The 21,491-nt window shown below is 48.3% G+C and overlaps 5 protein-coding genes across 5 annotated transcripts; 3 read left to right on the top strand and 2 right to left on the bottom strand.

Moving 5' to 3' along the window:
- Positions 1-1,806: 1,806 nt before the first annotated feature.
- Positions 1,807-2,928, top strand: AO090026000588 (uncharacterized protein; the record flags this gene model as incomplete). Its single annotated transcript, XM_023236006.1, has 1 exon — positions 1,807-2,928. The coding sequence occupies one exon, from the start codon at positions 1,807-1,809 to the stop codon at positions 2,926-2,928; it is 1,122 nt and encodes a 373-aa protein (XP_023091086.1).
- Positions 2,929-5,203: 2,275 nt separating this feature from the next.
- Positions 5,204-5,786, top strand: AO090026000589 (uncharacterized protein; the record flags this gene model as incomplete). Its single annotated transcript, XM_023236005.1, has 2 exons — positions 5,204-5,224; positions 5,448-5,786. The coding sequence occupies 2 exons, from the start codon at positions 5,204-5,206 to the stop codon at positions 5,784-5,786; spliced, it is 360 nt and encodes a 119-aa protein (XP_023091087.1).
- Positions 5,787-7,285: 1,499 nt separating this feature from the next.
- Positions 7,286-11,855, bottom strand: AO090026000590 (ubiquitin-binding TORC1 subunit KOG1; the record flags this gene model as incomplete). The annotated part of the gene is made up of 6 exons (XM_001821968.3): positions 7,286-7,475; positions 7,538-7,875; positions 7,933-8,266; positions 8,327-8,577; positions 8,653-11,376; positions 11,430-11,855. 6 exons carry the CDS (start codon positions 11,853-11,855, stop codon positions 7,286-7,288), a joined length of 4,263 nt encoding a protein of 1,420 aa, XP_001822020.3.
- Positions 11,856-14,598: 2,743 nt separating this feature from the next.
- Positions 14,599-15,160, bottom strand: AO090026000591 (uncharacterized protein; the record flags this gene model as incomplete). Its single annotated transcript, XM_023236004.1, has 2 exons — positions 14,599-14,643; positions 14,870-15,160. The coding sequence occupies 2 exons, from the start codon at positions 15,158-15,160 to the stop codon at positions 14,599-14,601; spliced, it is 336 nt and encodes a 111-aa protein (XP_023091088.1).
- Positions 15,161-15,503: 343 nt separating this feature from the next.
- Positions 15,504-20,197, top strand: AO090026000592 (putative cell polarity protein (Tea1); the record flags this gene model as incomplete). The annotated part of the gene is made up of 3 exons (XM_023236002.1): positions 15,504-16,254; positions 16,314-16,596; positions 16,660-20,197. The coding sequence occupies 3 exons, from the start codon at positions 15,504-15,506 to the stop codon at positions 20,195-20,197; spliced, it is 4,572 nt and encodes a 1,523-aa protein (XP_023091089.1).
- Between the last annotated feature and the right edge of the window lie 1,294 nt (positions 20,198-21,491).

Genomic DNA, 21,491 nt, shown 5'->3' with positions numbered 1-21,491 from the left:
GGGCAGCAGCGAGCAGTGTTTGAGAGACGGTCAACAGACAATTGCGTACCGGAGTCACATTCAGCCTGGATCGTTGAGTAGCATTGACCATTTTCAAACTCCTGCTCGGGTGGGCAGGTGGGGTCCTGTGTAAGGGTGCAGGTCTGGGTCTTAGGGTTGAAGGTGGTGTCTTCAGGACAGGCTGGACCTTGAACAGAGACACAATTCTGGCCTTTGCGCACGGTTCCCTCAGGGCAGACGGGCTTCTGTTCAGACACACAACGCTTGACTGTGGAGTCGAATTGGCTCCCCGTGGGACAGGACGGCTGCTTCTTGCTAACACATACACCGTTGGAGAGCTCGGTGGTATCCTGGGAGCAGGTGGGACCCTGGGAACTCACACAGTCCTGGCCATTGAAGCGGTCGTCATTCGGACATGTAGGATGCAGTTTAGACACACAGACCTGGCCATGGAGCTCGAAACCCGTGGGGCATGTGGGGGGCTCCTTGGAGACACAAGCCTTATCCTGGAAGACAGTTGGGGGAGGGCAGTACGGAGAGGCTTCAGTGACACACACCCGACCGTTGAATTCTTCCCCTGGAGGACAGGTCGGCTTGGAGACGGAGACACACTTGCCATCCTGGAAGACGGTGTTCACCGGGCACTTGGGCACACCCAGTACGCAGGACTGTCCGTCGAACAGGGTTCCCTCGGGACAACATTTCACCTCACCTGAACCAGCATGGGTCAAAGGCTTGATGTCATCAAGTGTGTACTTGCGTCGGGGGGGAGAGAGAACATTCTGCTGGCCCGATGCTAGGATTGCATGGCACAGAGGCGCCAGCAGGATCGCGACCGAAGCCGACCGTATGTTGATCATGGCAGACAAAACGCAATGAATGAATTGATGCTTAGAAAGAAAAGAAAAGGCTTGTCATATCGGAGGGAAGGAAGGGTCTTAATATAGCTGCTTCTCGTTCGCGCTTGAGACCCTTCTATTGCAACTCATAGCAAAAGCTACGCCCAAAGAGCGATGCTCGAACACGTCGTACGGAGGATCTCGGATAAAGGCGCACGGATTGCGGCATTTGGAAAGAGTCAGGTCAGATCTTTGGGAAATTTGTAACTGGTGGAGCATAAGGTTCGATATGATCGTCTTCAGCTCAGCCGAATCTGGGGAGCTCGGCAAGCGATATAGGTGGGAAAGGCTTCCGATTCGTTTGGACGCATCTTCAGCTCAGCTCAGCTTTCGGTCCGCCCCGCTTTCCAGTCTCTACATGAACTGCAGGACTCAAGCCTTGAAGATAGCAAGGAAAGTCTTGTCGATGGTTATCCACCCTCATATCTGCACCTCGCATGCTCTCTACTCTCTACGGAGTAAGGAACAACGCGTCATCTTCCTTGTGGATACGGTTGATCCTTTCTGATCCGTGATAGGAGCTTTGACACTGTATGGATGTCTGAAGATATTTGTGAAACAGCGAACACCTATACGCTGTAAATGGCGAAGATGTGCATGCACGATCTGCTTTTCAGCTCGGAAGGCTTCCAGAAGAGGCAGGGTCCATTAAACACTAAACCGAACTACCGATTCTAAGTGTCCCGTGGCTGGCTGATCATTTCTGACAAGGTGGCGACGTGTGGGACTGAAGCAGACTCGACTCTGACATCCTTGACCGCAGTAGGAGTCGTCTCGAGACATGTATATCATGCCAACTGAGACCCAAACCCATTTTTCTCTCCCCTACAATCCAAGTTTCATTCCGCCAAATTTTCCCCTGGCTTGACCCTTCCCTTTTTATTTGTTGCGGCCTTTGCGAGCAACAATGATCCTCAACCTCCCTCTGCTTGCTGTGCTGTCAGGCGCTGGGGTCACCTGGGCCGCCTCGTCGCCCAATTGCTTGTCAGGTTCCAGCTTCGACACGTGCTGCTCTGATCGAGATGCTGTGGGCAAGGGCACCGTCGATGGCGTCGTCATGAATTATTCCTGCGGAACCTATGCTAAAGATGAGACGGTGGGCTTTGGAACGGTGCACAAGGGCGCCGCCAATGCCAAAGACTGCGCCGGGCTTTGTGCTAGTGACGCTTCTTGCCAGGCTGGTTTCTGGTCCAAAGTGGGCTCCAAGTGCTATTTATTGAATGGTAACGGCTACAAGACATATCACAACAAGGGCACATTCTTGCTGTTCGAAAAGACTACCGAGGATCCAGGGTCTGTCGATGAATGCAAGGATCGGGTTGATTCTGCCACCTCCCAGTGTAATGCTGAGAAAGATAAGATCAAACAACAGGGATCGCAGTTGCTGCAGAAGTGCCAGGATGAGAAGGACCAAGCTATCACAGGGGCCGGGTCCAAGTGCGAAGCTGAAAAGGATGCCATCCGCAAGGAGAACGCCCAACTGGCAGAGCAGGCCAGCAAGCAATGCGAGGCCGACAAAGATCAGCTTCGCCAGCAAGCAGCGACTGCAGCAAGTGAATACGAAAAGAAAATAGCAGATCTCCAGTCACAATTGACCCAGTGCCAGGCAAACGTGCCCACAGCGAAACCCGTCCCGGCTATAGATCCGAACTGCGAATCAAATAGCTGGGTGAACATGTGCTCTAGTTGCTCCCAGGACACATTCGTTATCGACGGAAAGGAATTCAAGAAAAAGTGCGGTGTCCGCACTGTTGGCGCCCGTGAAGAACAGTGGCTGTACCGCGCCTCCCTCATTGCGTGTATGAAGGAGTGTGCAACTCGGGGTGATTGTCTGGGAGTCGGATGGAGACCTGCGGAAGGAATAAACGGAGTAAGTTTTCACCGGAGCCCTCATATCCCAGCCTTGGTACAGTTGACTAATATAACGAAGCATTGCCATGCCCACATAAGCGTAGGACGCCCTCTCAGAAACGTGCCTGTCTGGAATGAGCATCTTGTCTACATGCCAGAGAGAGGTACTCCTTACTGATAATGCTATTGTGAGTAAGTAGCATGTGGTTTACTCAAAAGTACGAAACGTGGGCGAAGGAAAGGTGTTGCAACTGCTAAATTATCTACTGAGTTTTAAAGAAAGTGATGAGCAAAATAACTGGTGGTCTGATCTGTAGTTTATCAAAGATGTAAATATATATAAGATCTACTCGGCCAAGACCAACTCGTTCCCTACACTTAATTGAGTGGATCACAGCTTCATACGCAACGTTCGACACTCACTTAGGAATTGAAGAAGAGATACAGAGAATGTCAATATTTTGAACACTTCAAAAGAAGAAGGCGATTATGAGAGATCTTATATCGGGTTAGGTTAGGCCAAGTCGGCATAAGATTGTGATGCCTGCTTAGGGTTTCTATATAATACTAAGAACTATAAGGCTATGCTGTCCTCCAGCACTGAGTGCTTAACACCATTCTTTTCCGTGATGTCTATTGATTTTCTCTTCCTTCGTCAACTACAGTGCTGTTAGATCCGCAGATACCCTCTGGTGCTTATTGTGTCCACCTGAAGTCCGGGTCTTATGTGCTCCTGGACGAAGATCAACATGTAATCCGACTTCTAACGATTCTTCCAACAATAACCGAACAAGCTCAACTTATGGCCATCATCATACTGCCTCACTCGATGTATCACCAGATTTCGAGGCCATTTCGCACACCTGAGGCACGTCCTCTAAAGACTAATGTAACTTTATCGATGGTCAAATCTTCTTCGTGACATCCAACCTAATACAAGCCCTTTATCGCCTACTTCGGGCTGGTAAGCCTCTAATACTTTAGATTGAGGCAATTTGCATCGGCCAAAGCAATATTTGAGAAAAAAACTTTCAAGTTCCTTTGATGGGCGATGTATATTCATAGCGAGCCGGGTTATTGCCTAGCTAGGAATATCAATTCCTCATATCACGATAAATCTGAGTCTTGCGGCTCTCACATCAGATAAGAAGAAAACTCAACAAGAAGTCAGAGTTGGGCAGATTGCAGTTTCTACCGACTTGCTCTGCTAAGTGTCAACAAGTGGGTAACTTAGCGCTTGGACGAGCTCACGCAGACATACATGAGATTCTAAAGAGGGCATACTGGACGCGGATATAGGATATTCCAAGGATGGCATTTATCTGGTTACAACAAGAAATTCTCGGCTCTGCAGGAGAAGCTCAATCAGCAAGAGACAGATCTGCTGGTCAAGAATTGGACGCAGCTGAGCATATTCGTGCCTTTACAAACTCCTTGGAACAGAAACAGACTCAACAATGCCGATACCTAAGCCGTGGACCATTAGTATAAGAGATATCTTTTGAAAACACAAAGACATGCTCCCTCTCGATCAATAGACATGGTATCGAGACTGCTCGTATCATTTTGGATCGTGTATATGGCCTGCTACTTTTTATTCACCTAAAGCTGAGGGCTTAACCTGGCACCCATGTGATCACCTCACACTCAAGATCAGACAAATATAGTATGCATAAAACAATAGTAACAACAATAATCAACAACCTTTCTGACCCGGAGCAGAACGACTGATCGCTGCTACAATTGCTACATCACTGCGAAATCGGATCAAGGGCAGGTATGAGCTGAAGAATCTGCAAGGGTTGGTGCCAGCACATTTTAGAACGTGCAGATGGAGATGGATCCACGATGGGCGAGGAATCCGATGATTGGCATCCTCTCAACGCACTACCAGGCGCACAGACCCCCCCCATCAGATGTACTGTATACGATGACCCACAGGATCTGGAGAGGAACCTCAGAATACGCGGAAAATATCCCCGACCTTGAGTCCATGCGCTTCTCCTTCATTCTGTTATCGTGGACCCGATGGATAGACCGAGGCTTGTTGAGTGAACCTTCAGCCAACCAGTGCAGAATAGGAGTTGACGAATCAAATGAATTACAGAGCCCATCCCCTCTTGATTGGATACTGATTCCAGGCCTCGAGCCCTCAGGTTGCAGCATGGGTCCCTTATCGTCATCGGAGATTCGTATGACGGCCCTCGTCATTGCATCAAATCCCGAGATCAACACCACACTCGCGAAAGTAAGGCGATCTCGACGTGCGATTGCAGTATTTCCTACTAGCAGGTAGGCAGTAGTAATTCCACAATTGCCTTGCGCATAAACCCCTCCACCCCGTTCGCTGATCGGACTACTCTCATTCGTTCGTACCAAGTGACGTGTACAGTATTTGAATTTGGCGACATAGCAACCATTGAATGCACCATCAGATGAGGCAACCCCTCATCATGCCCCTCTTGTGCCCTTCTGTGAGCTGAGCTGCAGGGCTGAGGTATAAATACGTGGACAGTTTCCCACATTTCTCCTGAAATCCAACAACCAGAAAAGACAAGTGAACAAACTCTGAACAATCCATCCTACTCTTCTCCCTCACATATTCCGGGAAACGCCAGTCTCCAGCACCAAAGTAAGATATCCCTAAACATCAACCATTCTCCTCGATCCTTAGCCTTGTTCTGATTCTCTGACTAGATGCCTACTTCGCACGGTGTATTTAACGGTAACGTCAATCAATTCGATGGCCATTGGATTGTCGACGGCAACAGTGTCCAGCTCCGTGGTAATTTCAGCCAAAGCGTTGGACATTTCCAATCGAGCAATGCTACACTTGAATACGACAGCACCGAAGACCTTGCTGGCCCCTACGTGATTGACAACGCGCAATCACCTTCACATGTCGGCCACACTGATGTGGCCCTCTCGTTGGTAAATCAAGACGGCAGGAAAGTCAAGATCACTGGTAGTCTCTCATTTCCTATTCCTGAGAGCTCTACCCTCTTCGGTCACGGAGCCTGGGTCATAGCAGACTAAGAAGAGTTGGGGAAACTTAGTTCTGAGCCTAGATGACTCTTTCTGGTCGGATTGTATCGTCTCACCTGGAACATCGTGTTGTCTATACTCTATGTTGTCAGCGTGTACCTAGCTATTCTTCTTCTCCAAGCTGGAATAAATCCCTAGGAATTGAGATGTCAGGCCTGATTGTTCCTTATTGATCTACTTATTCTCATCAAAGTAAAAGAGAATACTGTTCTTTCTCGACTGGGGACCTTGGGTAGTCGAAAGGCAAGTCTGCCTCCATTCCTCCATGAATATAAATACCCCACTCTCGCTCCCCATTACAAGCCACTTCTCTTCAATAAAGTCGACAATGTCTATGGAAATTGTAGGCAGAATTCATGTACTTATTATTTTCTTTCTTTCCTTTCCTTTCCTTTCCTTTCCTTTCCTTTCCTTTCCTTTCCTTTCCTTTTCTTTTCTTTTCTTTTCTTTTCTCCTAAAGAAACGACCAAAAGTGGTGAGTATCACTTGTTTATATTGGAAAGGTATAGTAGAACGTTATCAAATCTGTTTCGTTGATCTATATCTATCCCAAGTAGATATACCCTCACCAACGGATGTCTATTGCTCTAGGTAATGGTATTTTACATGTCACCAATAACCATCCAGTCAAGTACTCTGTACCTATTTACAACTCACTTGGATCATCCGGGAATGAAACGATTGATATAGTGGGCTCGTTTATCATGGAGGAAACAGATCTATCACATTAGCCACAGTACCTGCATGTACTCAACAGCCCATACGTCTCCTCTTCCGGGTCTGATCATATATAGTAGGGTTTAAAATGATCGCGGCGGAACGGTTAGAATCACTGTGGGAATGTATTCACTGTTTTTCTTTTCGTTACGATCCAGATTTATAATAGAGGGACATGGCCATTCTAGAGACTCCATCAGTACTAAGTACCAATGGGAGATACTCTGTCTGGTCAGGTAGATTCAGGATTTATTGGGAACGTAAGTACTACGCGCATCTCGTGATTCAAGGAACCCTAGCCATCCTTATCGGGTCCAACTTCCACCACCAATTCTAACCACTGAGATATCTGGTGTCATCACTGTAAAAGACGGGATACGAAGATAGCGGCCTAAGTGAATTAAAAATGCATTCTGCATGTTCGCGATTGTTTAGGTTCCATCCATATACATGCGATCATAGCAGATCGAATTAGAGACAAGAAGGCAAACAAGGTGACAAAAGGATTGAAACAGGAAAACGGAAAACATAAACCATGGCGCCAGGTTGCTAAGTTGCTGTAAACTTCCGTCTTACGCCATAAATCAAAAGGGTCATCAGACAACCATGTCGAAAGGAAGAAGAAAGATATCCGGAAGTGAATCCATCGTGACCGAAAGCGCCATCTCTGCTGTATAGTATGTCTGTTGAGATATAGCAGATTAAAAAAGGGTTAAGATATAGACCAACAGGAAATGAAACATGATTAGTTGTAGGAATAAGCCTGGTCAGACCTAGCAGGAAACCAGATTGATATGATTATCATTAAGAGCAGCACAGGCGAGAACCGTGCGGTGAGGATGGAATGCGGTGCTTGCGATCGGAGAAGAGCGGTTGTGATGGAGGAAACTCGAGTAAGGCTCGAACGTCGACAGAAAGGTGCCGTCAACGTTGAATGTCTTGACTTCATGGCGGTTGGTGCCGCTGCAAACGTTCCAAGTTAGCCAAGCCCACCAACTCAAATGGTAAGTTAGTATATCACATACACCATGAATACTGGAGCGTGTTCATGAACGCTCAACGTTCGCAAGGTATCTTTAGTGGCGTACAGCGTCGAAATTGGATTATCCATCCGAAGATCCCAAAGTCGAATCTCACCGTTCCGACTACCAGACACCAGCTCTCTTAGGCCACCCCGTTGCATGTGGACATTGGTAATCCACTGTTTGTGCTCGCGCCATACTTTGACCATGGAAGTCGTGGGCTTGATGCGTTGATCGAATACTCTGACTGCCCCATCACCGAATCCAGCTACGAAGATGTTACCCGCAACTTGATCGGAAGTTAGGGAAGTGATGCACGATCCTGAGCGAGCAGGGATGTCCTAGAACATGTAAGGTCAGCATTTCCTCCACGGCCAGTGTCTGAATCGATGACGTACATTGGTGCAAACTTCAGTTGCAGCATTCCATACTCGTATGACTTTCACATCTCCTGCGACTAGCGCCTTACCCTGGCCCTGTTGCCAGTCGAGAACAAGCCCAGCGTTTCGGTTACTAGGAATAAGCTCTGGCAGAGCTCTAAAAGCCGTCACGATCTCGACATCCCGTGAGGACTCGTAATTCCTGAAAATCTTCAAAACTCCATCAGAAGAACCTGTCAATAAAAGTGCTTGATCATCTTCGTTAATGTAACGGACTTCGTTGATCTTTGACCCTGGTGGATTTCCGTTAGAAAACCGATTGAGACGTTTGTGGCTTTGCCAGTCCCAGATCCTGAATGGGAAAAGAAGAGAATGTCAGCATGAGTCACAACATGAAGCTCACCGGACTTACGCAATAGTATCTTTGTCATCCGCAACGGCGATATGATCCTCGAACTGGTGAAAGCACATCTTCATGGGCTGGCTGCTGTTAGAGAGTAGGGCTATTGAAGTATCCCATCGGCTGCTGCCAGCTTTACTCTTGAGGGGCTGCGTCTCTGTGATGATCCTTTCGTTACGGCTTCTTCTCCAAAGGCGTTCGTTGTAGTCCGCGCTACCGGGTTCATCGGGCTCATTGGGTTTCATCTGGGGCTCCCGGAAATACTGAATATGGGTGAGAAACTGTTTATAATCTTTGTTGTATTGCTTGCATATTAAAGCGAGAGATTCAGGGATTACCTCTGTGGACCAGTCTAGGAACCTGCTCATCAAGGGGACGGTCGGGGGGGTTGATGATGCCTTGGGTTCGAAGCCGCGGGATGTTGGGGTTGGAGCTTGGTGGTAGGCTGTCGCAGGGGCAACTTGGTCGTTCACTTCGGGGGGCCGGGTCCATTCCGGAGGGGCTCGTCCTCGTGGCGTCATGGGCATGCGACTCTTATCAGAGGCTGAAAGTTGCGGCGATTGCGGCTCTGTTAATGAACCTCCAAAGGCAAGGTTTTTTAGGGACGCCGCGACACTAGCAGTCCGCTTTAAACTCAGAGAAAGATAGCCTTCCTGTTTTGGTGGAGCAACCGACGGAGGAGCCGGCGGTGGTGCAGTCTTCTTCGACTCTAGTCTTTCCCGGATCTGCGTCTTCTGTGACAAGCTGTTTGAGAGGTCCATTATTTCTTGACGAATTTTTTCAGTTAGCGATGCCATGGGGGATTGCACAAGGGACAAATGAATGTAATCAACAATTGTAGCTGCATCCTGTGCGATGTCAGGATGTGGGTCAACAGACAGGATAAGGAGCTGTTTCCAAATAGTGCCAAAAGTAGAATTACGAGAGAGCTTCTGTGTCTTGTAGCTCGAAAGCGAGCCATTTGCGGAGCCATTCGGTGCATCCTCAAAGGAATGACCTCTAGGTGTCGCTTGCTCGACTTTGGAGAGAAGGCTCTGCTTCTCATCCTGAAGCTCGTCATATGCGGCAACTAGGAACTTGTTTTGATAGCGTCTCACGAAAGTCGAGAAGAATACCAGAAGTTCTTTTCGAACAAGTACACTACCATCGGATGCCATTGGTAACACGGCCATGGCTAAGGATTCTTCGATCTGTGCCACTTGATCTGTCAAATCGGGAATACCCAAGAATGTCGTCACGGCATGTAACATTGCGGCTCGGACCTCCGGGACAGGATCAAAATTGAGCTCGCAGAGTCTTGCAGGTGCCGCGCATCGAATCCCCATCCACTTTGCCTCAGGGAAATCAGACCAAAGCATGCTAATGCAAAGACATGACCATTGGCGCAGTAAAGGATTCTCAACATCCATCAGATGCCTCAAGCAAGAGTCAAAGAGTTCTGCTGAGAGACACACATTCTGGCCTTGGGGATAATTTTTGCAAAATATCGACACAATGAATGCACACATGGCCCGATGTTCGCTAGCGTTTCCGACGGGTATGGGTGATGACGGGTTGAGAATAGAAATGAAGTAGTGGATTCCGTTGTCCTTCAGCAGATCATTCTGGACTGTATGGTCCACCGCCATGATTCTTGCCCATATGAAAACCATAACAGGCTTCAGCTCCTGAGCTGCCGACTGTAGGAGCTTGACGACGTAAGGGAAGATACCTATGCTCAAAGCCAGATGGACGGCCCAGGGTCCCAAGTCCAGGAACTTACTGAGTAAAATCAGGGCCCTCAATCGGTGAGCCTGACTCAAAAGGACTTGCAGGACAATAGGTAGCTGATCCGGCGGGGTTTTCTCTGTGGGTCCAGATGACAAGTACACCTCAAAAGCAGTAAGCTGCTCAGCGAAAAAGGTAGAGTGTTGGTATTCATATTGTCTACGACCTTCTTCATGATCAATGAGCGCAGGAAGCTGAGCCAAAACCATTTCAACGGCTAGATCCCAGCTTTTCCACAGAGGATGATGGTGTGTCTCTGGCAGTTCAGGTGACGATATTGGATGGCACTTGTATGTGCGCATGATCCGTTCGCTAAGGAGGAAATTTCTAAAAAGGGCCGCTACCATTAAATCTTGACGGAAGAGCTTCTTAAAGAGAGCTCGGGGCAAGGTATTCCACGCGATCGTGTCCGTAATAGCAGTGAAAATCCAGTTTAGTTCTCCAAGGGGGCTCCTGCGGTCCTGCAAACGACCCGGGACTCGGAAATCATCAATGGAGATGTTACTCTGCAGAGGATTCTGGAGGATGAAGTATCTCAGAGCGATCTCGATGGGCGTCGTCAAACAACAAGTGAAAAGATCTGCGGGGAGGTCAGGGTTGGTTGGAAGCGACTCGCTCTTCTGGCACGCGGCGAGGATTATGCAATCCCCATAGTTTTGGGTGATCACATTAGGGTCCCGCTTCTTTGCTTCGATATTCTCTTTTTCATGTTTCTCGACAAAGGTGTGAAAATTCTGGACAATATTCCCAGCATGTGATACGTCAAAAACGAAAAGGCTGGGGCCTGCAAGCCAGGACTGCAAATCATACAAGGACACCGGGATGTACTGAGTATAATTTTTGTTGAAGACCCATATTTCACCAGACTGGGTGGGTAAAGGGACACCATGGCCGTTATAATGGAAAAGAACTCTCTCGTCTTTGGCGTTACGACGTAGAGATATGCAAAACTTTTTCGTCTCATCAACAGATGGGTCGAGATACTGCTTGTACCTAGTTCTTAGGCTAAGTGTTTCATATTGTTCCTGTAGCTTTTTTCCAATCTGCTCCATGATCTTGGTCTGCCCGCCCCCAGTAGTCGATGTTGGGTCAACCCAACATTCGAGCTTAGCCGTAGGGTTCGTCTTGACCACATCCGGGGGATCAACACCGATGTTCAAGCATATAGCCAAGGCCGCAGAAACGGTTTTCAAACGGTCCTTCATACGCCAGTCCTGGCTGGGCCAGCTTCCCACGGGATCTCTCGGCATGCCGTTTGTCTCATGGCGTTTTTCCGTGAAATACATGTAAAAATTCTAGGATCATCAGAGGATACTCTGTTAAGGCAGCGTATCGCCGTTCTGCTTACCGAGTGTAAGATTTTAAGGTATTCGCTCGAAGTGTACTCTTCCTGCCATCCATGGCGCATGGCAAAGTCCTCTTCATCCTCTCCAGGAGACTTGTCAAACCCCAGTCTTGGTCCATAGTCGCTTTTAGCCCGCTTCAATGTCGACGGCCGTGCTGAATCCGATGCCCGATCAGATGTTAACCGAGGGTTATCATCAATGACGGCTGGGCCTTCACCTGCCGAGGAACTCGTCGGTCTGTCAGGGGTGGTTACAGGGGGGTGTCTCCGCTCCACGGTAGTAAACGATCTGTGGTGTCCTGGCCCAGGCGCGGGTGACTTATCGCGAGGAGGGATATGCGTTTCCAGGTCCGGACCGAAGGCCACGCGGACGGATTTGGTGGTGTTCTTTCGGGGTTCAGCATGACCGCTGGTTTCTTGGGGCTCCATAGTGGCTTTCTGTTCCATAATCAAATTGGGATCCTTCATTATGCAGGTATCATCGTGTGCAAGCAGGGACGTGAAGGCGTGCTAGCTCCTCGGATGGTCAAAGTCTGGAAAGAGCGGAGATTTAGAAGTGGTTCGTTGACAATTAAGTTTTGAATGTGATATATTATAGCTATTCGATGTATCTGATTGTGGGGCAGATGCACATGTATGCTCTCACCTTATCAATTATCATGCCACGGTGCGTGCACAAAGAGCAACGGAATATCGTCCCTAATCTGTAGCCTTCCGCGGTCAGTAAACCCGACGCTTAATGCTGCGAGAGATTTGGGACTGCCTCCTCGGCGAAAGGAACAGAGAAAAAAAGGTGTCTCTTCTGCTCCTTGATGCCAAAAATGACAGACTCTCTCTCCCAAGCCCACAGCTTCAGAATTTATGGGTTGTCGTTATCTTTTCTGGGAACAGTGAGGTTCATGAGCTTTAGCCGCAATGTCTTGGCACAGAACGATCGGAATATCTATCGCTCCGGCCGCTTTCCCCATAGAGTTACATCAGAGTATCTTTATTACATACAAATCATTGATCTCACAGTTGTTGGTACAGGGGCGTACGTTCTTTTGATTTCACCTTACTTCCTTGTACGAAGACAGAGTATTCAACATATATTTATGTCGCTGCCTCTATAAACATCTCATATAGAGTTGCTAGGTGGGAGGATGTATAATCAATGGCAGCCTAACTAACTATACTTAGTAAACTATTGAGACCCTGCAGCACAGTTCCATAGTACAGTACGTACGAGGGGAGTAGGTACCACGTGCGTGTAATATATAATAATTCTAAGCAGGTACAACAGTTAAGAGTATTTTGTTGTCTTGGCATTGTTGACAATCCTGATATGCTACTGAGTTAAACTTCATACCATACTTGGTCTACAAATACCACCTGGATCCATGTTTACAGGGTCTCCCAGCTCGATTTTAGTTCGTTGAGATCCCACTCATCCAAGGGGCGAAAAAAGCAAAGAAAAGAAAAGATAGGACAATGTGCGAGGTATCATCATGTAGGAGAACTCACTATCTACAAATACTTTGACCATACAGGAGTAGATCAGCATCCAGAAATCCCTGTATATGTACACTAAGTACATCCAAACAAACAAACATATCCCTACCAGATTCAGTTCGGAATACTCATGCTATTCAAACCCTACGGATATTAAGGTACGGGTAAATGCGTTGCCAGGGCCATGAGAGATTAAGGTATTAAACAACAGTAACTTAATCTGACTTGAGGTCTGCTCAAGGCAGGTAGGTATACCTTGGTAGTAAATATGCTGTCAAGTTGTCAACATAAGGAGGTTATTCTTCCGTCGGATCGACGATGCATGATCACATTCCCACGAATCCCTGGTACTCGTCAAAGTGACCAGCCAACCCGTAATATGTAGGGGATATTCACTAATACGACGAGTCCATTTTAATGAGGCCAGAGATAAAGAACAAAACCTGACACAAGAAAATGTTCATTCCAGTCAGCTGCACTGTATGTGGAACCGTACCTGAAATGGAGCTTCAGGATAGCCAGTAAAAAAAAAAAAAAAAAAAAAGGGATGGAGTTCCATTGGGATTAGCGATGAGGCGGGTTAGAATTGGACCACGGCACGAGCCAGTGAATCCCTACCTCACCAGCTAAGCGAATCTCCAAGGTTCTGATAGGTCGATGATTTAAACGTTTCCCCTCCACCCAGTTTTAGTTCACTTTGAGCTTGACCAAAAGAACTTCTGGATCGAACCTACCTAACCAGCCCCCCTTTTGAGAAGGTTTGTCGGCTCTTTTAGCCCCTGGCTCCGCCCTTTTCTGGCACCGTCCCTGACTTAGTCGTGGATAATTTCTAAGTTTAGGGGCAAGCAGGATCCATTGGTCAGTACCCAACCGGCCATCACCATTCCTTTTGGCACCGTTCATCATCGCATCATTCAGCCAAAAAGAAGAAAGACAAAGAAAAGAAAAGAAAAGAAAAAATCAAAATCACAAGAGGTAATAAGAGGGGCTGAGAGGCGATCAGCCTCATGTGTCGACACTTCAATCAATAGAATATGACAAGAGAGCCAGCAATTATTCTAAGCATACTAGTAGTCCATGATGGCTGGAAAATCTGTCCGCATCACGAAGACGTTGATGACGATGTACAGATGTTTCGTTCCTGCATAGATCATACATACTGTTACCTGTAAGGTACACGAAGCGCACAACCAATGGGAACTCTACATGAATCAAATTGGAAATAAACAGAGATCATCGTAATTATACGACCTCAATCTTGAAACCACGGGACTTATATACTGGCTACCTCGGAACGATGCATTTACCGATCACTAGTACTATCAGCGGAGTGGGATATAAATATAACCACTGCGGATCATGACCATCACGACCTGGATAAGAGGAAAAGACGAGTATAAAAGAAGGAAGAAAAATAAGAAGGTAGAGTACGGGGACCACTTTGATAGTGCCAAGGTTATTCTTATTAGTCTGCACATGCTCATTAGGATTTTGTATTGTGGGTTTGACACCTGAATTAATATCAGTTCAAAACCCCATACTCCGGCAGTTACGTAGATAGAATACACCCGAGTACGTAGTGACCCATATATGGATAGTACATACCTAGCAATCGACTGACTTGGAGATTTGAACTCCAGAAACTCTTGAAAGCTATTCAGTGATGCATCCAAATTCCTCATCACTGGTTTAGAAAATTATGCATGAGAATGTGACCGACCTTGAACTAGTGGTTAGTCTAATTATGTATCAGATCTCTGCTGACCATCTTTAACTGTAACAAACAGTATTACCTTACTCCAAAGGCGGTGACCCCTAACTAGGAACTCGAACGACTGTACCGTTTGGATCAACAACATTTCTTAAAAGAAATTCAAAATAATTATCTAATTAATGCTGGTTAGTTAGGGAACTTTGAAACGCCGGGGCCTCGCATTATTCCTCTCTCTCACTCTCCCTCTTTCTTCTTCTCCAATATCCATGTCCCAGGGCCCGTTTCCCTCCCATACTCGCGTCTTTATTTTCCCCTTGTCTTTCTCCTTTTCTTTTCCTTCTTGAGGGCTTTTCGTTTCCTTCCACTTGTCCCGCCCTTGTTTACCCTGTCCCCTGTATAAGTCACTCATGCTCCCCCGGAGTCGCAATCGAGGATTCGCTTTGGGAATAGAAGGAACATTGTCGCCCTCTGCTTCAAGACGCTGAGCGACTTCTAAGGGTTTTCCGTAGCTTGGATGGGACTGTTCCATTGTTCCTCTTAACACTCGGACCACCGCTCGTCAACATTGGGAAGGCACGTATCCAGACCTGATCGAATTCCGGCTGGGTTCCGTTGTTCGCTCTCTTGAGACCTTCTACAGCCTGGTGCCCTCGTTGTTTTCCTTGCCTTTCTTTTCTTTCTTTTTCCCCTTCTGCTGATTGCTTTTGGCCGATTTAATTTGATTCTGCCATTGTATTACTGAGAATTGTTCGACTCCTTGTGACAAAGCGGCCTTAATTTGGCTTTCAGCGCGAATTGGATTCTGCCTTTCCCGGTTACCGTTAATCTACAACCCTGTACTCTGAACGACCGTTTACGATTCAATTGTCACGATGGCATTCTTGTTTAAATCAAAAAAGAATCAACAAAATACCACCCTTCCTCCAGCGAACAGAAACCTCCATACCTCCGAGGGAGCGTCAACAAATGCACCGGCGGCGCCCAATGGAGTAAAAGAGCGGGAGGGAAGCAATTCGCAGACGCCGACGCCTAGCAGCAGCTATAATAATTCTTTGAATTCGGTGAGCAGTATCAACAGCCCGGAACAGCAGCGGGTGCGACAAAGAGCCGAATCTGAGTCGCAGGTTGGTACTCCACGCTCCCTTTACCTCTTGTTAAATACCTTCCGCTGGTCGCCAGACAATGCCTCGACCCCATGCAGCACAGCTAATCATATACAGGTTCAACGGCCACCGCAACAATCGATGAACAGCAATGCTCCAAATACGAGCCCCGGTGCCTCACTGTACCCATGGTCACAGCGTCGGTTAAATTTCTCCGCGCCACAGACGAATCCCTTTCCCCGTTATGGCGCAGCTATAAATTCCGTTGCTTCGAAGGAAGGAGCTATATATATGATGGGTGGATTGATAGACGGATCAACTGTCAAAGGAGATCTCTGGATGATTGACAGCAGCGGCGGAAATCTCCCATGCTTTCCAATTGCCACTGTGTCGGAGGGGCCCGGTCCCAGAGTCGGTCATGCGAGTTTACTGGTTGGCAATGCCTTCATTGTTTTTGGCGGCGATACAAAGGTGGACGAGGCCGACACACTGGACGACACACTTTATTTACTGAACACTTGTACGTGCTGAGGTTATAACCCGTGCTGGATAAAATGTGCCCTAACATATGTCTCTCAGCCTCCCGGCAATGGTCGCGCGCCATACCTCCTGGGCCCCGGCCCGCTGGGCGTTATGGACACACCTTGAATATCCTTGGCTCCAAGATTTACGTCTTTGGTGGACAGGTTGAAGGTTACTTCTTCAACGACCTTGTCGCATTTGACCTTAATCAATTGCAGAACCCGGCAAACAAGTGGGAGTTTCTAATCCGAAGCAGTCACGACGGTGGTCCACCTCCGGGCCAGATTCCCCCGGCCAGAACGAACCATACAATTGTAAGCTTCAATGACCGGTTGTATTTGTAAGTCTTGCATCTAAAACTTTCGCTTGCCTATTATCGTATAGTTTACTCACCCTCACCTAGGTTCGGAGGAACGAACGGCTTACAGTGGTTCAACGACGTTTGGACCTATGATCCTCGCGCTAACCAATGGACTCAACTCGATTGCGTTGGGTTTATCCCTACGCCTCGAGAAGGGCATGCAGCAGCCCTTGTGAACGATGTCATGTACATATTTGGCGGCCGCACAGATGAGGGAATCGACCTTGGGGATCTGGCAGCATTTCGTATCACGACCCGAAGGTGGTATTCCTTCCAAAACATGGGACCCGCCCCATCACCGAGATCTGGGCACAGTATGACGGCTTTCGGAAAGCATATCATCGTGATGGCGGGTGAACCAAGCTCTGCACCAAGGGATCCCGTGGAACTCAGTATGGTATACGTCCTCGACACATCGAAGATTCGCTATCCAACTGAGGCGCCAAATGGAGATAGAGCGCCCCCTCCCGGTATGAGAAAAGGCAGTGCAGACAGACAAAGCCCTCAGGCGGGCCGCACATCTCGCGAAGCGCATAACCAACCACCAGATCCACGACGACCAGGTGCCTCGCGGGAAAGCATGATGAGTCCGACCGGCAGACCGGCAGACGTTGGTCCTACCTCAGGGCCCGGGTCTCGACTCCCGAGGGCCTCTATAGCCCAGGCTCCTTCAGGACCTCCTCCACCAGGCCAAGCTCCCACCCCTGGCCCTCGAGGGAGCACCCCCCAAAACGTTATGAACCCACGAAGCAAAACCCCCACAAAAACGGACCGGTCGTATGGCGGTCCACCAGTGGATACCGTTCGAGCGATGGCAGCTGACGGGGATAGGGAGTCTCCAATTGCCAAAGAATCCCCGAAAGAGGCTAGACCTGTTCATGATTCTGGAGCTGGATCGGGAGACCGTCGCACACCTAATCAGCAATCACGAATGTCTGCCCGGGCTATGGAGGCTGGCGAGGCAGCCCCCCTTATTAGTGCACCGGCCAGGCAACGGTCGCTTCGCCAACACCGACAGCGCAGCTCTATGGATAGTGCCGATGAATCTGTTTTGGGTCGAAACGCTAGTATTGATGGCTCGGTAGACTCTCGAGGTTATCGGAATTCGAAGACTCTAGGTGATGAACCCCGGTCACCAAGGTTGACTGCTCATCAAGAAGCTCTAATTAAGGAGCTGGAGGCCGTAAAAAGCCGCAATGCATGGTATGCTTCCGAGCTTGCATTGGCCAAGAAGGCTGGTTACACGCCGAATCCTTCAAGTAGCCCAACTTTAGACGAGCGTGCGGGTGATGCGTTCGCTGACGAAGACCGCCCCTTGATTGAGGCATTCCTCGCAATGAGGGCGGAACTCGCAAAGATGCAGGCAACTGTAGATCGACAAGCTGCTATAGCTTCCAAGCGGGTCGCTGAGGTTGAGCACCAAAGAGATGTGGCCGTCAATGAAGCGGCTTATGCTCGTGCTAAGCTTGCCGCTCATGGTGGTAGTCAAAGAGGAACTCCACAGCCTGACGGGCGTTCTCAGGATCCTGAGGAAGTGATGACGGAGAGAGGTACTGATATCAGCAGAAGATTGGCTCTAGCCCTTGCATCTCAGAATGAGCTCAAGTCAAAACTGGATACGGTTACAAGTGAGCTTGAACAAGAAAAGCGGGGTAGAGAGCTCGCTGAAGAGACATGTGAAGCTACCAGGAGACGTCTAGCTGAACTCGAGATGCAAAACAATGCTTTAGAGGCCGAAAGTCTGCGTGCAGAATTACACCAGCTGGAAGCCTCCATGAGGGAGGAGGCTTTGCTACGAGCTGAAGCAGAATCTGCAACAAAACAGTTGACCTTGGACAAGGAGGAGCTAATGAAAAAGGTTGAGGACTCTTCAATTCATCTCAAAGACTTTGGTACGAATCTGGGCGTGCTCCGAGAGGCCGTATCTGCGTCTTCTGGCAAAGCAGCCCTTCTCGAGAAACAATTGGAAGAGGAGCGCGAACGTCGGGAGGGGTTGGAGAAAAAGTTGCTGCAGCTCAGATCCGAGCACGAGGAACAGAATGCAGAGCTTGAGAATGTTGTCCGCCGTCTTCACGACGCCGAAGAACTCGCCGAAAGCAATGCCAGGGAAGCCGAGACGCATAAGAATGCATTCTTGACAGGACTTGACCGCGCATCATCCTTTGATTCTGATTCATCCATACGGTCGCTCGCAGACCAGCGGGTAGCTGCCTTGGAGGTACAGGTGGAAAGGGCAAATAGGTTGGCAAAAGCTAGCCAAACGGCTGCAGATGAGGCAGCAGACAAGCTCCGCCGTGCAGAAGAGAGGATTGCAGGTTTAGAAGCATACCAGGAGCAGGCCAGTAGAGAAGGTTTACAGCTACGAAGGCAGCTCCAAGCAGCTATGAAAGAAGGCCAGTCTCATGCCGCTGAGAACAGGGAGCTGAAGGCCCAGCTTGAAAATCATCAACGCGAGTCTGGCGCCTTGGCTATTCAACACGCAGCTCTCAAAGACCTTCTTGGCGAGCGTGGGGTCAACTATTCTGATAGCAGGCGTTCTCCTCAACTGGATTCCCCTGGGTCTCGGTTTGGAACACCTGAGCAGAGTCGACTTCGTGAGCTAGAGCAGCAACTCTCGACCAGTCTAAAGGCCCATGAAGAATTGAAGGCGTCATTCGAGACTCGCGAGCAAGAAGCTGACCGTGCATATAAGGAGAAACTAGAACAACTTGAAAACGATTACCAGTCGGCTGTTCATTATGTTAAGGGAACTGAAAAAATGTTGAAGCGGATGAAGGATGAGCTTACTCGTTATAAATCCCAGAATGCGAAGATGCAATCAGAGCTGGAAGCAGCCCAGAATGACAGAGCGCAAACTTCTGACCGAACGCCGATGCAGACCGAGTGGGCGACTGAACGCGCTCAACTTCAAAGGTCTCTTACCGATCTACAGCAAGACACTTCGTCCTCTATCGCAAAACTCGAAAGCGAAATCGCCAAACTGAAGGAGGATCTCTCTGCCGCCGAAGCTGATCACGAAAAGGCCCGATCGGAATATGAAAGCTCTCAGCAAGAACTGATAGCTTCTGCGGAAAAGAGCCGCGCCGAACTGGATCAGCTTAAACGCGAAAATGCTCTCCTCGAAGGTCGCGCCTCAGACGCTGAACAGAAGGTCAGTATGCTTTTGGATCAAGTGGAAGCGTCGGTTGGACATTACCGTCGTCAGTCCCAACATGGCCAAAACATGAACGGCATCTCGCGTACCTATAGCAATGCCTCAAGCAATACCATAAGCAGATCGAGAGCCAACAGTGCTGTGTCACAGGAGGATCCATTCCCTGACAATCGCGGTTCTATGGCTTTGGACTCCCTAGCCAATGAGCTGGAGACCTTGCGTAGCCACTGGGAGAGCACTAACCGCAATTATCGGTTAAGCACTCAGTCTGACTTTGACCGGACTCCCACCAAAGAGACAGGGCTCAGTGACAGCCTTGCGGAATGGAGGCGGCGCTTGGATGACGATGACACCAGGGCAAGCTCTCCTGAGAAAAGTAAGCCCCGGAACACAGAAGGAGGGCCTACGACAACAAACATGATTTAAGAAGCTCGGCAGTACACGGATGACTTATCTATAGTCTATTGGAAAGCCTGCTGCGAGGCGCGAGGCTTGCCAGGGCCACACTCGTCCTGTGTCCTCAAAACGCCCTGTCGCTGTGTATGTTTTGATGAATTGTTGACTTGTCATCTAGACGATGTAAAGGCATACGTTATGTCTGTTTTATATTCGTTTTGTTACTCTGACTATCAGCTGGCTATTTTAGTCAGTATGTGATGAAGTCAGGGAATTATGATTCATTTCCCATATTGTTCATGTTCCTTCTTTCGCTCTCCTATGTTTGTTCTTCTTTTCTTCTTCCTTTTGTTATTTTAGTCTTCTTCGACTTCTTTTTTTATACCCCTTCACATTTTGACCCAGCCTTGGAATGTACTATTACTTACCTTTTCACTTCACGAAGTCTCTGTCTGATCCAAATCAGTTATTTGCCTTTCACAAACCACCGTGACTTGTCGTATTCACTGACTCTGTCTCAGCCTCATGGCTGAATGTAATTGTATGGGTAGATTTAGTTGAGATAAGTATGTCCAGTTGGATCACCCCAGAGATTCTCATCTGGTTAATACAAGTACTACTCCGATTCCTGGGAGGTCCGAATTGTACATAGAACTCGATGAGACGCCATAAGTCCTGGAAATCGATGCTCCAAGGTACACAGTAGGCTAATATGAGCATGAAGTTGGTGATAAACGTCATATTTATAGTACCATTGACAGTAAGAGATGTAGCTATGTATATATATATATATGTATGGAGGAATGACTGGAAATATTAATGGGAGGCTGTGAGCCCGATTGAATGATCTGGCGAGGTCATCGGTGCAGTAGTTGTCAGTTAGAACTGGGATGAGGCAGATCAAATCATACCACTGCGGACAGAAACAACATTCTGATCGTCTGTCACCCGATGTATATAATTACCGATCCCTGTGGCATCGGCGTCAAAGATCTTGAACTAGGGGCGGTTTCTGCCCAAAATCGGGCCCCCGTAATCACCCGTAATTACCTGACAGAGTCCGGAGTACGTCGGCGGATCCATTACTGGTTTTGCCCAGACTCAGATGACCCCAGATCAATCAATGGACAATTGGATGGATCCATTCTGGTAATTGCCTCAGGCCCCATGTGAGGCAGTCAATCAGGGTCGAATCTGGTAAACGTAAGATAGAATAGAACGATCAATTAATCAAACAGGGGACCTCGGTCAAAAGGTTCGGCTGATACATGTTAAATTGTGGTAATCGGCGGCGACAGGAAATTCAATCCACATACAAACGTCC

Source organism: Aspergillus oryzae, chromosome 3 (assembly GCF_000184455.2).
Source record: "Aspergillus oryzae RIB40 DNA, chromosome 3".
Taxonomy (NCBI): domain Eukaryota; kingdom Fungi; phylum Ascomycota; class Eurotiomycetes; order Eurotiales; family Aspergillaceae; genus Aspergillus; species Aspergillus oryzae.
The sequence above is the reverse complement of the archived record's forward strand: the minus strand, read 5'-3'. Positions and strand labels throughout refer to the sequence as shown.